The sequence below is a fragment of the Pelophylax lessonae genome (assembly GCF_965119305.1).
Source record: "Pelophylax lessonae genome assembly, chromosome: 6".
Classification (NCBI taxonomy): Eukaryota; Metazoa; Chordata; class Amphibia; order Anura; family Ranidae; genus Pelophylax; species Pelophylax lessonae.
Window position 1 is genome coordinate 222,703,506 of NC_138773.1, and position 14,209 is coordinate 222,717,714.

The 14,209-nt window shown below is 44.5% G+C and overlaps 1 protein-coding gene across 1 annotated transcript; it reads right to left on the reverse strand.

Moving 5' to 3' along the window:
• Positions 1 to 953: 953 nt before the first annotated feature.
• Positions 954 to 1,730, reverse strand: LOC309558717 (uncharacterized protein; the record flags this gene model as incomplete). Its single annotated transcript, XM_082261770.1, has 1 exon — positions 954 to 1,730. One exon carries the CDS (start codon positions 1,728 to 1,730, stop codon positions 954 to 956), a length of 777 nt encoding a protein of 258 aa, XP_082117896.1.
• Positions 1,731 to 14,209: the final 12,479 nt, after the last annotated feature.

The window sequence follows — 14,209 nt, forward strand, 5'->3', positions numbered from 1 at the left end:
TGCAAAAAAATACCTGAAAAAAAACATGAAAAATGCCTGAAAATTACACATTCAGGTGTGAATGGAGCCTAAACGAGGCTATGAAGACAGGAGGAGATCATGGTGAAGGATAGGAGGGATGGGGGAGGGGCTGGGCAGATCTAGGCATGTCTAACTAAGAAAGACTGACAACCTTTTCAGGAAGTGAAAGACAGCTTAGCAAATTCAGATAAAGGGAGATAGCTTTGTCGGTGAAGAACAGGAAGAAGCTGATTGTCCAGCTTAAATAAGACTTTCTAAGCTATACAAGCAGCTACCCAGAAATATAATAATATCAAAGATAAAGATATTTAACATACTTATAATGTCTCGGCTGTGTGTTGCTTGAGGTACACAGCTTCACTTAAAGTAATAACCAAATCCCAATGAAAGAAGCGCTGGTTTCTTTGATGCAACCTTTACTGAGATATAATCCATACATGTGCCTTTACATATGAATAAGCAGATATGTGGTGGACATGAGAGGACATAAAAGTATGTGGTAAAACTGTAAAACAAACATATGAAAGACAGGTATAAGTATGGCTATTCAACATCATACATTATACATAGTTATGCAGAAGATAGGGACTAACTAACATGTGCTTACTACATACTGGAACACATATTATCTATACAAAGGTCTAACATCCCTCTATACAGGCTGAACTAGCAAATCCTTTACTTACAGGCTTTTGGTGTTCATCAGATTTGCAATAGATTAGCTTGAGAGGTCCTATGTCTGTTCCCTATGGTGGCTCACGCTGGAATGGATAGACAAGTTTAGACTTGCCCAAAGCAGAAGGGAGAAGACCCGCCCCTAGGCTACAAGAAAATGGAGGGTCTTAAAGGGACAGACACTGCTGAGTGCCAGGTACAAGATATACAGTGCGAAGGCAGCACACTCCCCACCTGGTATACTTTTTGTTATGCCACTAACCATTGGACAGAAGTAAAACGACTTCAGAAATTGGCCTAGCATACACCTTGGGAGTGCCCTGTCTAACAACTCTAACTTCAACTTTTCTAACTTTAGCATCACTACTAGGATCAGTTCCCACAATGAGTCCAATAGGCCACTCGTTCCTGTGGGCCTGAGTGTCTTTTAGTAAGACAACTTCTCCAATTTGTAAGTTGGGCTTGTCATCTTGCCATTTCTTGCGTGACTGCAGTGTCACCAGGTATTCTTGTCTCCACCTCTTCCAGAAAATGTCCGCAAGACTTTGAACTTGTCTCCATTGCTTGGTGTACAAGTCCTTGAGGTCAAAGTCTCCTGTGGGAGCTGTCACTGGTTCCATCTTCTGGAGCGAGCTGTGTCGAGAAATCTCTTCCTTTTTCAGAAGGCTTTGGATTTCTTCTTTAAAGACTTCCTGCTGGATGCATCTGATGAACGTGACCTTGGCTTGTTCAAGGTGGTCTTTGCTACGCTGATCAGTATTGGTAGCTCTGCAGGAGTATCTGGCTAGACATATAAGTTTTCTGATTGCACGGGTCAGCGACTTCCAGCTGGAAAACCTTTCAAATCTATGGGCGCCCAGACTGTCTCTTGTAACTAAAGTCTTGCAAACTGCAACTTGAGGTCTTACCTCTTTGTCTTGATCTGGTTCTATGAGCTGAAAAGTCTCTACTTGAGTAGTCTCTTTGGTTTCTGGCTTACCAAGAAAGGAAGGACCTACGAACCAGTTAGTTTGCTTGAGTACAGCGGCTGACATCAGTCTTGTCCCGTGATCAGCTGGGTTCTTGTCCGTGCTGATGTGATGCCTCTGTTCTGGACTTGTAGACTTTCTGATACGTGTCACTCTGTTGGTGACATGTATAAAATCTTCTTGAAGCGTTGTAAATATATCCTAACACAATCTTGCTGTCTGTATAAAAGTTCACTGCATGGATCTCAATGTCCAGTTCTGTCGTAATCATGTCTGCCATCTCTACAGCTAAGACAGCAGCACAAAGTTCTAGACGTGGGACAGTATGAGTGGGTCTCGGAGCCAGTTTAGATTTTCCCATAATGAACCCGACATGGCTTTGTCCCTCAGTGTCTATTACCCTAAGGTAAGTTACAGCTGCGATAGCCATAGTGGAAGCGTCAGAGAATACGCATATTTCTCTTCTCTTTGTAGCAGATAAGGAAACAGGTGCGTACGGTCTTGGGATGCTGAGTTGTTCAAGCTCTAACAATGAGTCTTTCCACAACTTCCACTGCATTTCCTTCTCTTCAGGTAGAGGTACGTCCCAGTCACTTTGTTCTTGCTCAATAGTGAACTGTCTCAAAAGAGCTTTGCCTTGCATGATGATAGGTGCTACGAATCCCAGGGGGTCATAAAGACTGTTGATTGTAGATAGGACACCTCTTTTTGTAAATGGCTTCTCTTCTCTGGCGACCTTGAAGGTGAAACTGTCAGTCTTCAGGTCCCAGCTAAGCCCAAGACTTCTTTGCAAGGGTGGTGATTCTGTTCCTAGATCCAGGTCTTTGAGGTCTTTAGCATGGTCTTCCATTGGAAATGCTTCCATAACTCTGCTGCTGTTGGAAGCTATCTTATTCAATCTTATGTTGGATTCTGCCAACATTTCTCTTGTACTTTTCAAGACCTTAATAGCTTCTTCGTTGCTGGAGAAAGAAGCAAGTCCATCATCTACGTAAAAGTTCTTCATGACGAACTGTTTGGCTTCTTGACCATGTCCTTCATCTTGCTGTGCTGCTCGTCTCAAGTTGTAGATAGCTACAGCTGGAGAAGGGCTGTTTCCAAACACATGTACCTTCATCCTGTACTCTGTGATGTCTTTGTTAAAGTCATTGTCTGCATACCACCGGAACCTTAAGTAGTCTCTGTGATCTTCTCAAACAAGGAAACAGTAGAACATCTGTTGTACGTCTGCTGTTACTGCTACGAGTTATTTTCTGAACCTGATGAGTACTCCCAGGAGTGTATTGTTCAGGTCAGGTCCGCTGAGAAGGACATCATTTAGTGAGATGCCTTCATGCTTCGCACTAGAGTCAAATACTACACGTATCTGACCTGGTTTCTGAGGATGGTACACCCCAAATATTGGTAAGTACCAGTGTTCTTGGTTTTCCTGTAGCGGTGATGCCCTTTCTGCTTGCTCGTTGTCAAAGATCTTTTGCATGAAGGCTTGGAAGTGTTTCTTCATACTTGGCTTTCTTTGTAGAGTGCGTTGCAATGACGTGAAGCGTTTTTCAGCTTGTACCATGTTGTCAGGAAGGCGATGGCGTGGTGACCGGAAGGGTAGAGGGGCTACCCAGCTGCCTGACTTGTCTCTGAAGACTTCTCTGTCCATGATCTCAAGGAAGAGTGTATCTTCCACCGAGGGTGCTGGCTTGTCGTCATCTCGTGTTCTTTCAAACACTTTGCAGCCTAGTTCATCTGTATCTCCAGTTGAGGCTAAGTCTTCCATGCACCTCTGGATACTCCGCTGATGTGTTGGGTTACCTAATCTCTCTTTAATGTGTAGACTGTTGGTACATGGGTAAAGACAAGATGTACGACCATTCTGTAACAGATGTGTTCTGTAAACATTTACCTTTGCTGGTCTGTGCAGTTCGTCTAGACATACCTCTCCAACGATGACCCATCCGAGATCAAGGCGTTGTGCAAATGGTGCGTTGTGTGGCCCATTGTACTGTTCTCTGACTTTGTGCACTCTGAGGATATCTCTTCCAAGTAGAAGGGTGATTGCAGCATCTGGATCTAGTGCTGGTATCTGGTCGGCTATTCTCACTAGATGAGGGTGATGACGAGCAACTTCAGGTGTGGGAATCTCTGACTTGTCGTCTGGTATCTCATCACATTCTATGAGGGTAGGAAGAGTCACCTTTGTCTTTCCATCTAATGACTCGATGATGTAGTTGTTTGCTCTTCTCCCTGTCGTCTCTACAACTCCAGAACAAGTCTTCAAGGTGTATGGAGTTGGACTTCCTTTGTCACCGAAGAGGTCAAAGAACTCTGTTTTTGTCAGAGATCTGTTACTCTGTTCATCCAAGACTGTGTACATCTTGATTGCCTTTTCTCTGAAACCTGCAGGATACACCTTGACTAAGCATATCTTGGAGCATGATCTAGGACGGCCCTGCTCTGTACAGATCTCTGTGCACTTGGAGGATACTGCTGGCGTTGTACTCTCGTCTTGCTCCCCACCATGATCTTCTTGAGTTGCTGGAACTTCTTGCTTCCATGGTGGTGGTCCTGGGTGCAGTGTTGACAGGTGTCTGTCACTGTTGCACTCTGTGCATTGTATGGTTTTTGTACAGTCTTTTGCAAGATGTTGAATTGAAGCACAACATCTGAAACAAATGCGATTGTCTTTAAGGTAAGCTTTGCACTCTTCTAATGTCTTACTTCTGAAACTGCAACATTTTCTTAGTGGGTGAGGCTTGTTGTGGATCGGACATATTTTGCCTGGCTCCTCCACTTTCTTACTTGCGTAGTCTTCCTGATTGGCTGCAGATTCAGTAGGGACTTCTGTCTTCCGTACAGAAACTGTTGCTCTGCGTTCTTTGTAAAGCGCTGAAGGTTTTTGTTCTACCTTTGGGAAGCTTGCCGTTCTCTTGTTCAGGAAAGCAAAGCTTGGATCATTGCGTGTTTCTGCTTGGTCTATGATGAATTCAGCAAGGAAAGCAAACGGTGGAAACGCAACTCGACAATCTTTCTTGTATCTTGATGCTTGAGTGACCCACCTTTCTTGCAAGTTGTAAGGAAGTTTCTTGATTATGGGATCAATTCCACGTGCTGTATCCAAGTATGGGAGACCTGGCAGATATCCACTAGACTTAGCGGCTTCTATTTCTAAGAGTAGGTCCCCCAAACCTCTCAGCTTCTGATTGTCCTTGTTTGTTATTCTTGGATAGTTTTCTATCCTCTCCAGAAGCGCATCCTCAATCACTTCAGGTGATCCATAGCATTGTTCTAGTCTCTGCCACACCATTGCAAGTCCTGCTGCTGCGTCATGAACATGTACTGACCTGATTCTTTGGGCTTGCTCAGTGGACTCTGGTCCTAGCCATTTGACGAGCTGGTCAAGCATTTCTCTGTCTGTCAGATCTAAGTCTTGGGTACCGCTCAGGAAAGAGGACTTCCAGGCCCAGTAGTTTTCTGGACAGTCATCGAATTTCATGAGACCAGCGCTCACTACCTCACGGCGCATCAGGAATCTTGCGACTTCTGTAGCTCTTTCTGCGTTTGGTGAATACTTCCTGGGTGTAAACTCAGGGTATGGCTGCGGTTGGTAAGGCTTATTAGACGCTTGACTAAGTCCACTTTGGTTAGGTTGTTCTCGTCTGTTGTAAATCTTTCTGCTATAATCCAGGCTTGTATTTGCTTGAGGAGGGATTACGTCAGCATCTGCTTGCACTCTTGGAGGGTTGGCAGATTGGTCTCTGAGCATGCGACCACTTGACTCCTCACGCTGAGGTTCTGATTCAGTCTTGCAGTGTTGCGTAGTATCAAAGTTGCTTACTGCTGGTGGAGTCAATGATGACCTAGGTATGTCATTGGACGGCTGGTCAGTGTACATGGTTGCTTGTGACTGTACATACTCATGGGTGCTTTGGATTGCGCTGTGGGTTGACGTCTGGGTTTCTATGCCAGCGAACTGAGATTCGGCAGCCCTTGCAAGAACTTCTGCCTCTGCTAAGGCTGCTGCAGCGTTTTTCTGCTGTTTGAATAAGTGTAAAGATGCTTGCACTTCTGCTTTTTTCCTAAGTGCCTCAGATTCACTTTCTGCTTTTTTTCTAAGTGCTTCAGATTCACTTTTTGCTTGCTCTCTCATCAATTCAGCTTTCTGTTCTGCATAAGAAGCCATCGCACAGGCTGCTTCTGCTTTTGCTCTTGCCTTGGTTGCTTTGACGCTAACTGATGACAGACTGGTGATGCTTGAATGTCTAGAACTAGTGATGCTTGAATGTCTGGAACTAGTGATGCTTGAATGTCTAGAACTAGTGCGTTTAGATCTTGCTGCACCGGCGCTAGCTGGAGTCAGATCTGTTTGACTGGATGTTCCGGACAGTGTTGTGCATCTAGACCTAGTTCTTGGCAAGCTGCATGTGTCTTCCTCTTTACAGGAGCATTGAGGGTTAACTGACAGAGTGTTGTTCTCTGTGTCCTGTTTCTCCATTTTGCTAACAGCGTGGATGATAATGATGACTGAACACACAGCCTTGTGAAATTAGTTTCACTTTCGTTTTGCTCCCACACAGACTGGATTTATGAGTCCTTTTACTGCTGTGGACGATTCAAAGCTGTTTAACTGCTTCTGATAACGTTTTAAAGCCTTTTTACTATAATGTCTCGGCTGTGTGTTGCTTGAGGTACACAGCTTCACATCAAGTAATAACCAAATCTCAATGAAAGTAACGCTGGTTTCTTTGATGCAACCTTTACTGAGATATAATCCATACATGTGCCTTAACATATGAATAAGCAGATATGTGGTGGACATGAGAGGACATAAAAGTATGTGGTAAAACTGTAAAACAAACATATGAAAGACAGGTATAAGTATGGCTATTCAACATCATACATTATACATAGTTATGCAGAAGATAGGGACTAACTAACATGTGCTTACTACATACTGGAACACATATTATCTATACAAAGGTCTAACATCCCTCTATACAGGCTGAACTAGCAAATCCTTTACTTACAGGCTTTTGGTGTTCATCAGATTTGCAATAGATTAGCTTGAGAGGTCCTATGTCTGTTCCCTATGGTGGCTCACGCTGGAATGGATAGACAAGTTTAGACTTGCCCAAAGCAGAAGGGAGAAGACCCGCCCCTAGGCTACAAGAAAATGGAGGGTCTTAAAGGGACAGACACTGCTGAGTACCAGGTACAAGATATACAGGGCGAAGGCAGCACAATACTATTAATAGGAAAAATTACATTTTGACTGGAGTTTCCCTTTAAAGAATCACCTATAGACATTTTAAGGTACCGTAGTTTGCCAAAGTGTGATATGTTTGGTATCTATTTACTCGGTGTAACATCATCTTTTATAAATATGGGGAAGTTTCACACTGCAAAGAATACTTGATCACATGCAAAAAAAAAACAGCAGAGCTTCCCCTCATTTGCTAAGGGGATATGATAGAAACTTTTAAATACATAAAGGGAATCAACTCGGTAAAGGAGGAGAGCATATTTAAAAGAAGAAAAACTACCACAAGAGGACACTGTTTTAAACTAGAGGGGCAAAGGTTTAAAAGTAATATGAGGAAGTATTACTTTACTGAGAGAGTAGTGGATGCATGGAATAACCTTCCTGCAGAAGTGGTAGCTGCAAATACAGCGAAGGAGTTTAAGCATGCATGGGATAGGCATAAGGCTATCCTTCATATAAGATAGGGCCAGGGACTATTCATAGGATTCAGATATATTGGGCAGACTAGATGGGCCAAATGGTTCTTATCACATTCTATGTTTCTATGTTTCTAAGGTAAACTAGAGTGCAACTGCATTTGCAAAGTGCACAGTCTATTTCCCTTTAGTATATCAACTCCCTCCCCTCAACTGCATATCAAACCTAAAGCTTGGTACACACCAGTAGCTTCCTTTTGCTCAACCCAGCAGGGCTGAATGAAAAGACAGCTTAGGTGGAGCAGCTGTACTAACAATCTGATGTTAGTACATCTATCTCCCCTGCTGTTCTATTGTGTTCTGACAGGGGACGGCCCCCCGCCAGACCACTCCGGTCAGGGCTGGGCTCTCAGCCAATGGCTGAGAGCACTAATCGGGACTTGGGGCACACTGGCAGACCTTTTTTGGTCTTCCCCTTCAACAAAAGCCGGACCGACTGCAGCACACACGGGCTGAATGTCAGCCGGTTTCTATTGAACTGACCAATGCCGTCCAACATTCAGCGTTTGTGTGCTAGGCTTTACTTTCTGCCTGCTGACACATGCAGCAAGCAGTTACACATGGCTATCAAAGGAAGGACAGATGTCTTTAATGTATGGGCTGTGATTGACAACCTGGCTTCACTTTCTCGATGCTAGGTGAGAGGCAAATAGGTGGCACCAAATGGAAAAATAATGGAACACATAGGTTGATTTACAACTGTAGTGCAAAATCTGGTGCAGTTGTGCATGGTAGCCAATCAGCTTCTAACTTCAGCTTGTTCAAATAAGCTTTGACAAAAAATCTAGAAGCTGATTGGTTTCTATGCAGAGCTGCACCAGATTTTGCACTCTCCAGTTTTAATAAATCAACCCCATAAAGCAGATATTTTGCAACACTGAAAAAGAAAAGGGTTCATTAATAATGTGATAGTTCCTTCTAGTTACCTGTTGTTCCTTCACTCATACATGTTATTCAGCGTGAAACGAAATCCTTTCACATACTGTACTATGTAGCCTGTTCTTTTTATACCTGTTCCCATAACCCAGCCTAAAAATATACAAAATTGCTCTGTGCTAAAAACTAAACTACCACTGCTGTGTACTAGGGTGTCCTCCTTTATCTACAATTGATATGTGATAAAGATAAATAGGATTGTGCACAGCACTGAACCTATCAATATATACAGTACAACCCTTTTCAATGACAGCTCTTAAACAAGCGCTTTCTAAAGTAATAGATCATTCCTAATTCAAACCTCATCACTCCAATGACTGTAAATCCCTTCAGCATATATTGTGTATCACACATATGTGAACCATAAATATGTAAAAGTAAAACAAAAGTGCAAATACACATGCACAGCAGAGCTTTAAAACTGTGTAGCAGGATTCCCAGCCGTTTTGCTGGATGTGGGTCTGCCATGGTTACCACTAGCACATTTAAGCATGTTCTCAAAAAGTGAGCACTGAGACAGTAAACAGTCCAGCATCTTGGGTTTTTATATTTATTTAGGAACTTGGATGGCAGAAGGGATGAGTGGGATACTCCTCTGGCTGTGAGGATGTGCAAAAGAATGGGACACTGCGAAAATGCCTCTTGACGCTGGCTGGATGCCGGTCAACGCCGGTTGGCGCTGGTTAACACTGGCTTGCTGTCTGTTAACTCTGAACTGACTTTGACACTACCAGGTGACACAAAGTCCTCTGTACTGCTTCCTTTAGCCCTCCTGTCCAAGGTAGCTACTTGTGAACACTGCTGCAACTCTCAACGCTTCAGGGCCCACACCGGCACCCTCTTTACACTGACTTCTCTTCACGACTTAGACTCTGGCACCCCCCCTTTCTAAGCCTTTTCTACTGGTTAGCTGGCTCCTGGATCCATCTGACCTTCCATGAGTGGTCCCCTATCCTAGGCAGACCCCTGGGCAGTTTACAGTACTCACGACACTGCTTTCCTGGAAACTCCTGCCCCAGCAGCTCTGCTTGGTCATCAGCACACTGGATCCCTCTCTGCAGCCCAGCTCAACCTTCCGTTCTCAGGCTGACTGCCCAGGACACTCTCCTCGCGCTGACAGGAGGAGAGACAACCATTACCCTCCTCCTGGAACTCTGCTTCCCGCCAAAGACACCCTGTCATGTGCTCCCCTCATACTTATATCCCATCCCAGGATGCATTGCAGCATATTCTGCCCTCTGGTATAGATACAAGCCCTGGTGTGCTATTGGTCAGGTTTCCTCACTGTCCAATAGGAGCCCTTGTTGGACACAGTGGGGAGACTCCCCAAGCTCAACAGGCACACCTGGAAACAAATGACAGCCTAGCTGACGGATTGTCCCTGCTTTAGTGAAGGCTCTCTTGCTCCCACCTATCTTAGGGAACAGACGCTGCAGGTTTGGAATAACTCATTCCCTTCACCTGTCTAAATAATCCCCTTTTTGGCAACCCGTCCTTTCCATCAGCCCTACGATCTTCCACCTTTGGTCCTTGGAACAAACATGACCACAGAGAGCTCTCTGAACTCCTCCAAACAGACTCCTTCTTGATTGTAACTAACCCACCTAGTAGCCCCCTGCTTACCTCCCTATAATGGCTACAGAGGCAACAAACCTTATCTTTTATTTGATCTCTCTATCCAATAATGGATACCAATGCTGGGCCAACCACATTCCAATCCCTACTATTACAGAAAGAACCACCGACATACTGTATATTTATATTGCATATTCAACTACCCTGTTTCTATTAATGTTAAACAGAAAAAGAGGGGACAGCGCTCAAATATTAATAACCAATAATCAAAATTCTGTGAATATAAGGATATCAAATAAATATCAAATTCAAATAAAGTGACAGTGCACAGTGCAAATTGCAATGCAAACAAAGTGACAATGCATGAATTCTGTGTATATCACATTCAAATAAAGTGACAGTGCACAGTGCAAAAACGCAATGCAAACAAGTGACAATGCATAAATTCTGTATAAAATAAAGTAACTTGTAGACAAGAATAACAGTCCTTATGTGCAAAAAAATGCAGGTGCAAAATATGCAGCAAAAACAGTTCGGTGCCTTTTAAAGTGCTCAGTGTCCTAAAAAGGAGTGCTTCCTTATGCCGAGATGGAAAAGGAGGAAAGGGAAATCCACCACCAAATGTTCTACACACTTTCCAGATGGCCCCTTGGGGTCTAGCATTGGTAAGTGGTGCGCTGTGTACAGGATCCCAGTATGGATGGAATACCAGCCCCAGCCTGTGTATGGATCTATCCGCTTGAAAAGATCGGTAAACTTCCTCCAATGCCTCTCCTTAGACCACACTCAGACCGATCATATAAAGAAAAAGGACTTAATGGTGTAATACGTAATTGCAGTTTAATTAAAAAGAAATGGAGCCACTTACATCAGGTTGTACAAGGAATAGCATTCAAAGCATCGCGCGCCGGTTTGCGTTCCGGCAGCGTTCCAAGGAACCGGGAGTGACGTGGGCGTAATGTGTGAATTTTTCTTTATATGATCGGTCTGAGTGTGGTTATCAGTATCTTTTCCTCTTTTGCCAAACCTATCTCAGATCTCACCAAGGGCAGCGATTCCCACAATTGGACAGCTGCTGCCATCCAAGCTTTTGAGGCCCTCAAGTCTGCTTTTGCTTTGGCTCCCATTCTGTCTCATCCCAATCCTGGTTTGCCCTTTGTCCTAGAGGTGGATGCATCTGAGACGGGAGTAGGCGCCCTCCTGTGTCAGCGTCGGACACCTGATGGACCCTTACTTCCTTGTGGGTTCTACTCCAAAAAGCTGTCTCCAGCTGATTGCAATTACGAGATTGGAGACAGAGAGCTCTTAGTCATTATCCTGGCTCTCAAAGAGTGGAGACACTTGCTCTAAGGTTCTGTGGTTCCAGTTCTCATTCTCACTGATCATAAGAATTTGAGGTATCTCTCAGAGGCCAAGAGGCTCACACCCTGTCAGGCCAGATGGGCCTTATTCTTGTCTCGTTTTATATGTGTGTATATATATATATATATATATATATAGTCTCCTATTTGCCCAGTTCCAAGAATGTAAAGACTGATGCCTTGTTTCGCCAGTATTCTGAGTTGTCCAAGGAGGTCTCTGTGCTGACAACGGTCATACCTTCAGATCATATCCTGGCTGTCATCTGCACCAACCTATCCTCTCCTCTTGGAGAACAGATCTTGGCTACCAACCTGATTTTCCCACTGAGAGACCTGCTGGCAAATGTTTTGTACCTGAGGAATTGCACAGACTTTTGTGCACGTACCACAATTCCAAGACTGCCGGTCATCATGGTAAGAACCAGTTGTCCTGGGCTATTTCCCATCAGTTCTGGTGGCCATCAGCTCTCACTGATGTTGCTGTGTATGTGGCTGCTTGTTCGGTCTGTGCCCAGAACAAATCTCCTTGGCACCTTCCCTTGAGCCTACTGCATTCCCTGCGTCCCTGGTCTCACCTGGCCATGGATTTTATTGTGGAACTTCCTGCATCTCAAGGTTACACGGTTATCTTCATGGTTGTTGACCAGTTCTCCAAAATGTGCCACTGTGTTCCATTTAAGGGACTGCCTACCGCTCAGAAGCTTGCCTCGTTGTTTAACATGGAGGTCTTCCGTTTACACGGATTGCCTAAGGAGATCGTCTCAGACCATGGGAGCCAGTTTGTCTCCAGGTTCTGGCACACCTTTTGCTCCCAGTTGGGTATTGGACTCTCCTTCTCCTTGGCCTACCATCTGCCGTCCAATGGTGCCACTGAGCATTCCAACCAAGCTCTGGAGTAATTTTTCTGCTGCTATATCTCTGACCATCAGGAGAATTGGGTTGATCTGCTACCAGAGTTTGCCAGGAACTCTGCTATCAACTCATCTTCCCGGAATGTCTCCATTTATGGCCAATTATGGGTTCCAACCCTCTGTGTTGCCCGAGGACATTCTAGCCACAGGATATCCCGGCTGTGGAGGATCATCTTCGTACCCTCCGCTCCTCTTGGGTGCAGATTCAAGAGTCTTTACAGGTCTCTGCACAGCGTCAGAAGATCCAGGCAGACCAGTGACATTTATCTTCCCAAAACGGCACCCCGTTTTGTTGGGCCTTTTCGCATCCTCCATAAGGTGAACCCGGTATGCCCTTGGTCGTGCGTATCTCCAATGTCTTTCAGGTGTTACTTTTTTACTGGTTTGCAATCGCTATACTTTTTCACTTCCTTGCCCTCGTCCCATTCCTGTGGGTAATCATGCGAAGTATGAGGTTAGCAGCATCTTGGATTTTCATCTGTTCTGAGGTCAGGTTCAATACATGGTGCACTGGAAGGGTTATTGCCTGAGGAGCGCTCCTGGGTTCCCACCGCTGATGTTCATACTCATACTCCCGCCCATCTCCGCACTTTTCATGCTGGCTCTCCTCAGAAACCTTTTTTAGCTCCGCAGAGGAGGGGCTGTAAAGGGGAGGGTACTGTCAAGGTCTTACCTTGCCCTCCTGGTGGCAGCCATCTTGGGCAAACTGATGTGGCACAGATGAGCCATGGATGTGGCACGAATGAGCACTGATGTGGTATGGATGTGGCACGGATGAGCACTGATGTGGAACAGATGAGCACTGGTGTGGCACAGATGAGCACTGATGTGGCATGGATGAGGCACGGATGAGCACTGATATGGCATGGATGGGGCATGGATGTGGCACAGATGGGCATGAATGAGGCATGATTGAGGCACAGATGAGCATGATTGAGACACAAATGAGGCACGATTGAGGCACAAATGAGGCACAATTGAGGCATGAATCAGGCAGGGGTGAGAGGTGCTGCAGTCTCTCTTCTCTCCTCGCACCCTGTACCGTAGATCTACTTGACTATATGCACGTGGTTTCGCCGGAGCCGCGCTCCCGCTGTGATTAGACACAACAGGAGGCAGACCGCGGGAGGAGCGGGCTCGATTACCGCTGGCCTCCCACGTTATTAGGCAATACTGACAGGAGAGCCGTCTGGAATGTAAACAATGCAAGACAGCTCATCTGTCAGATAGGCAGGGAAAGATTGTGTGATTCAGCTAAGCTGAATCACAGATCTCTCTCTGCCTCTGTTCAATCCTTCACCCCCCGCAGTTAGAAAGCACAAATAGGGAACACATTTAACCCCTTGATCACCCCCAGTGTTAACCCCTTCCCTGCCAGTGTCATTTATACAGTAACAGTGCATATTATTTAGCACTGATCACTGTATTAATGTCACTGGTCCCCAAAAAGTATCACTTAGTGTCGGATTTGTCCGCCGCAATGTCGCAGTGCTGATAAAAATTGCTGATCGCCGCCATTACTAATAAAAAAATAAAAAGTCCATAAATCTATCCCATAGTTTGTAAATCCTATAACTTTTGCGCAAACCAATTGTTTGTTATACGCTTTTTGGGATTATATTTTACCAAAAATATGTAGCAGAATACAAATTGGCTTAAACTGATAACAAAATTAGATTTTTTAAATTTTTTTTATTGGGAATGTTTTATTGCAGAAGTAGAAAATATTGGTGTTTTTTCAAAATGTATGCTTTTTATTTGTTTAGCTCAAAAACAAAAAAACACAGAGGTGATCAAATACCACCAAAAGAAAGCTCTATTTGTGGGAAAAAAAGGAAATCAATTGTATTTTGGTACGGCATTGCACGACTGTCCAATTGTCAGTTAAAGCAACGCAGTGCCGAATCGCAAAAAAAATGGCCTGGTCATTAAGGGGGTAAAACCTTCCAGGGCTGAAGTGGTTAAAGCTGAACTCCAAGTAAACAAAACATTGACATTTAATCTAGCTACGTATTTATAAAAAAATGTCCTTAAT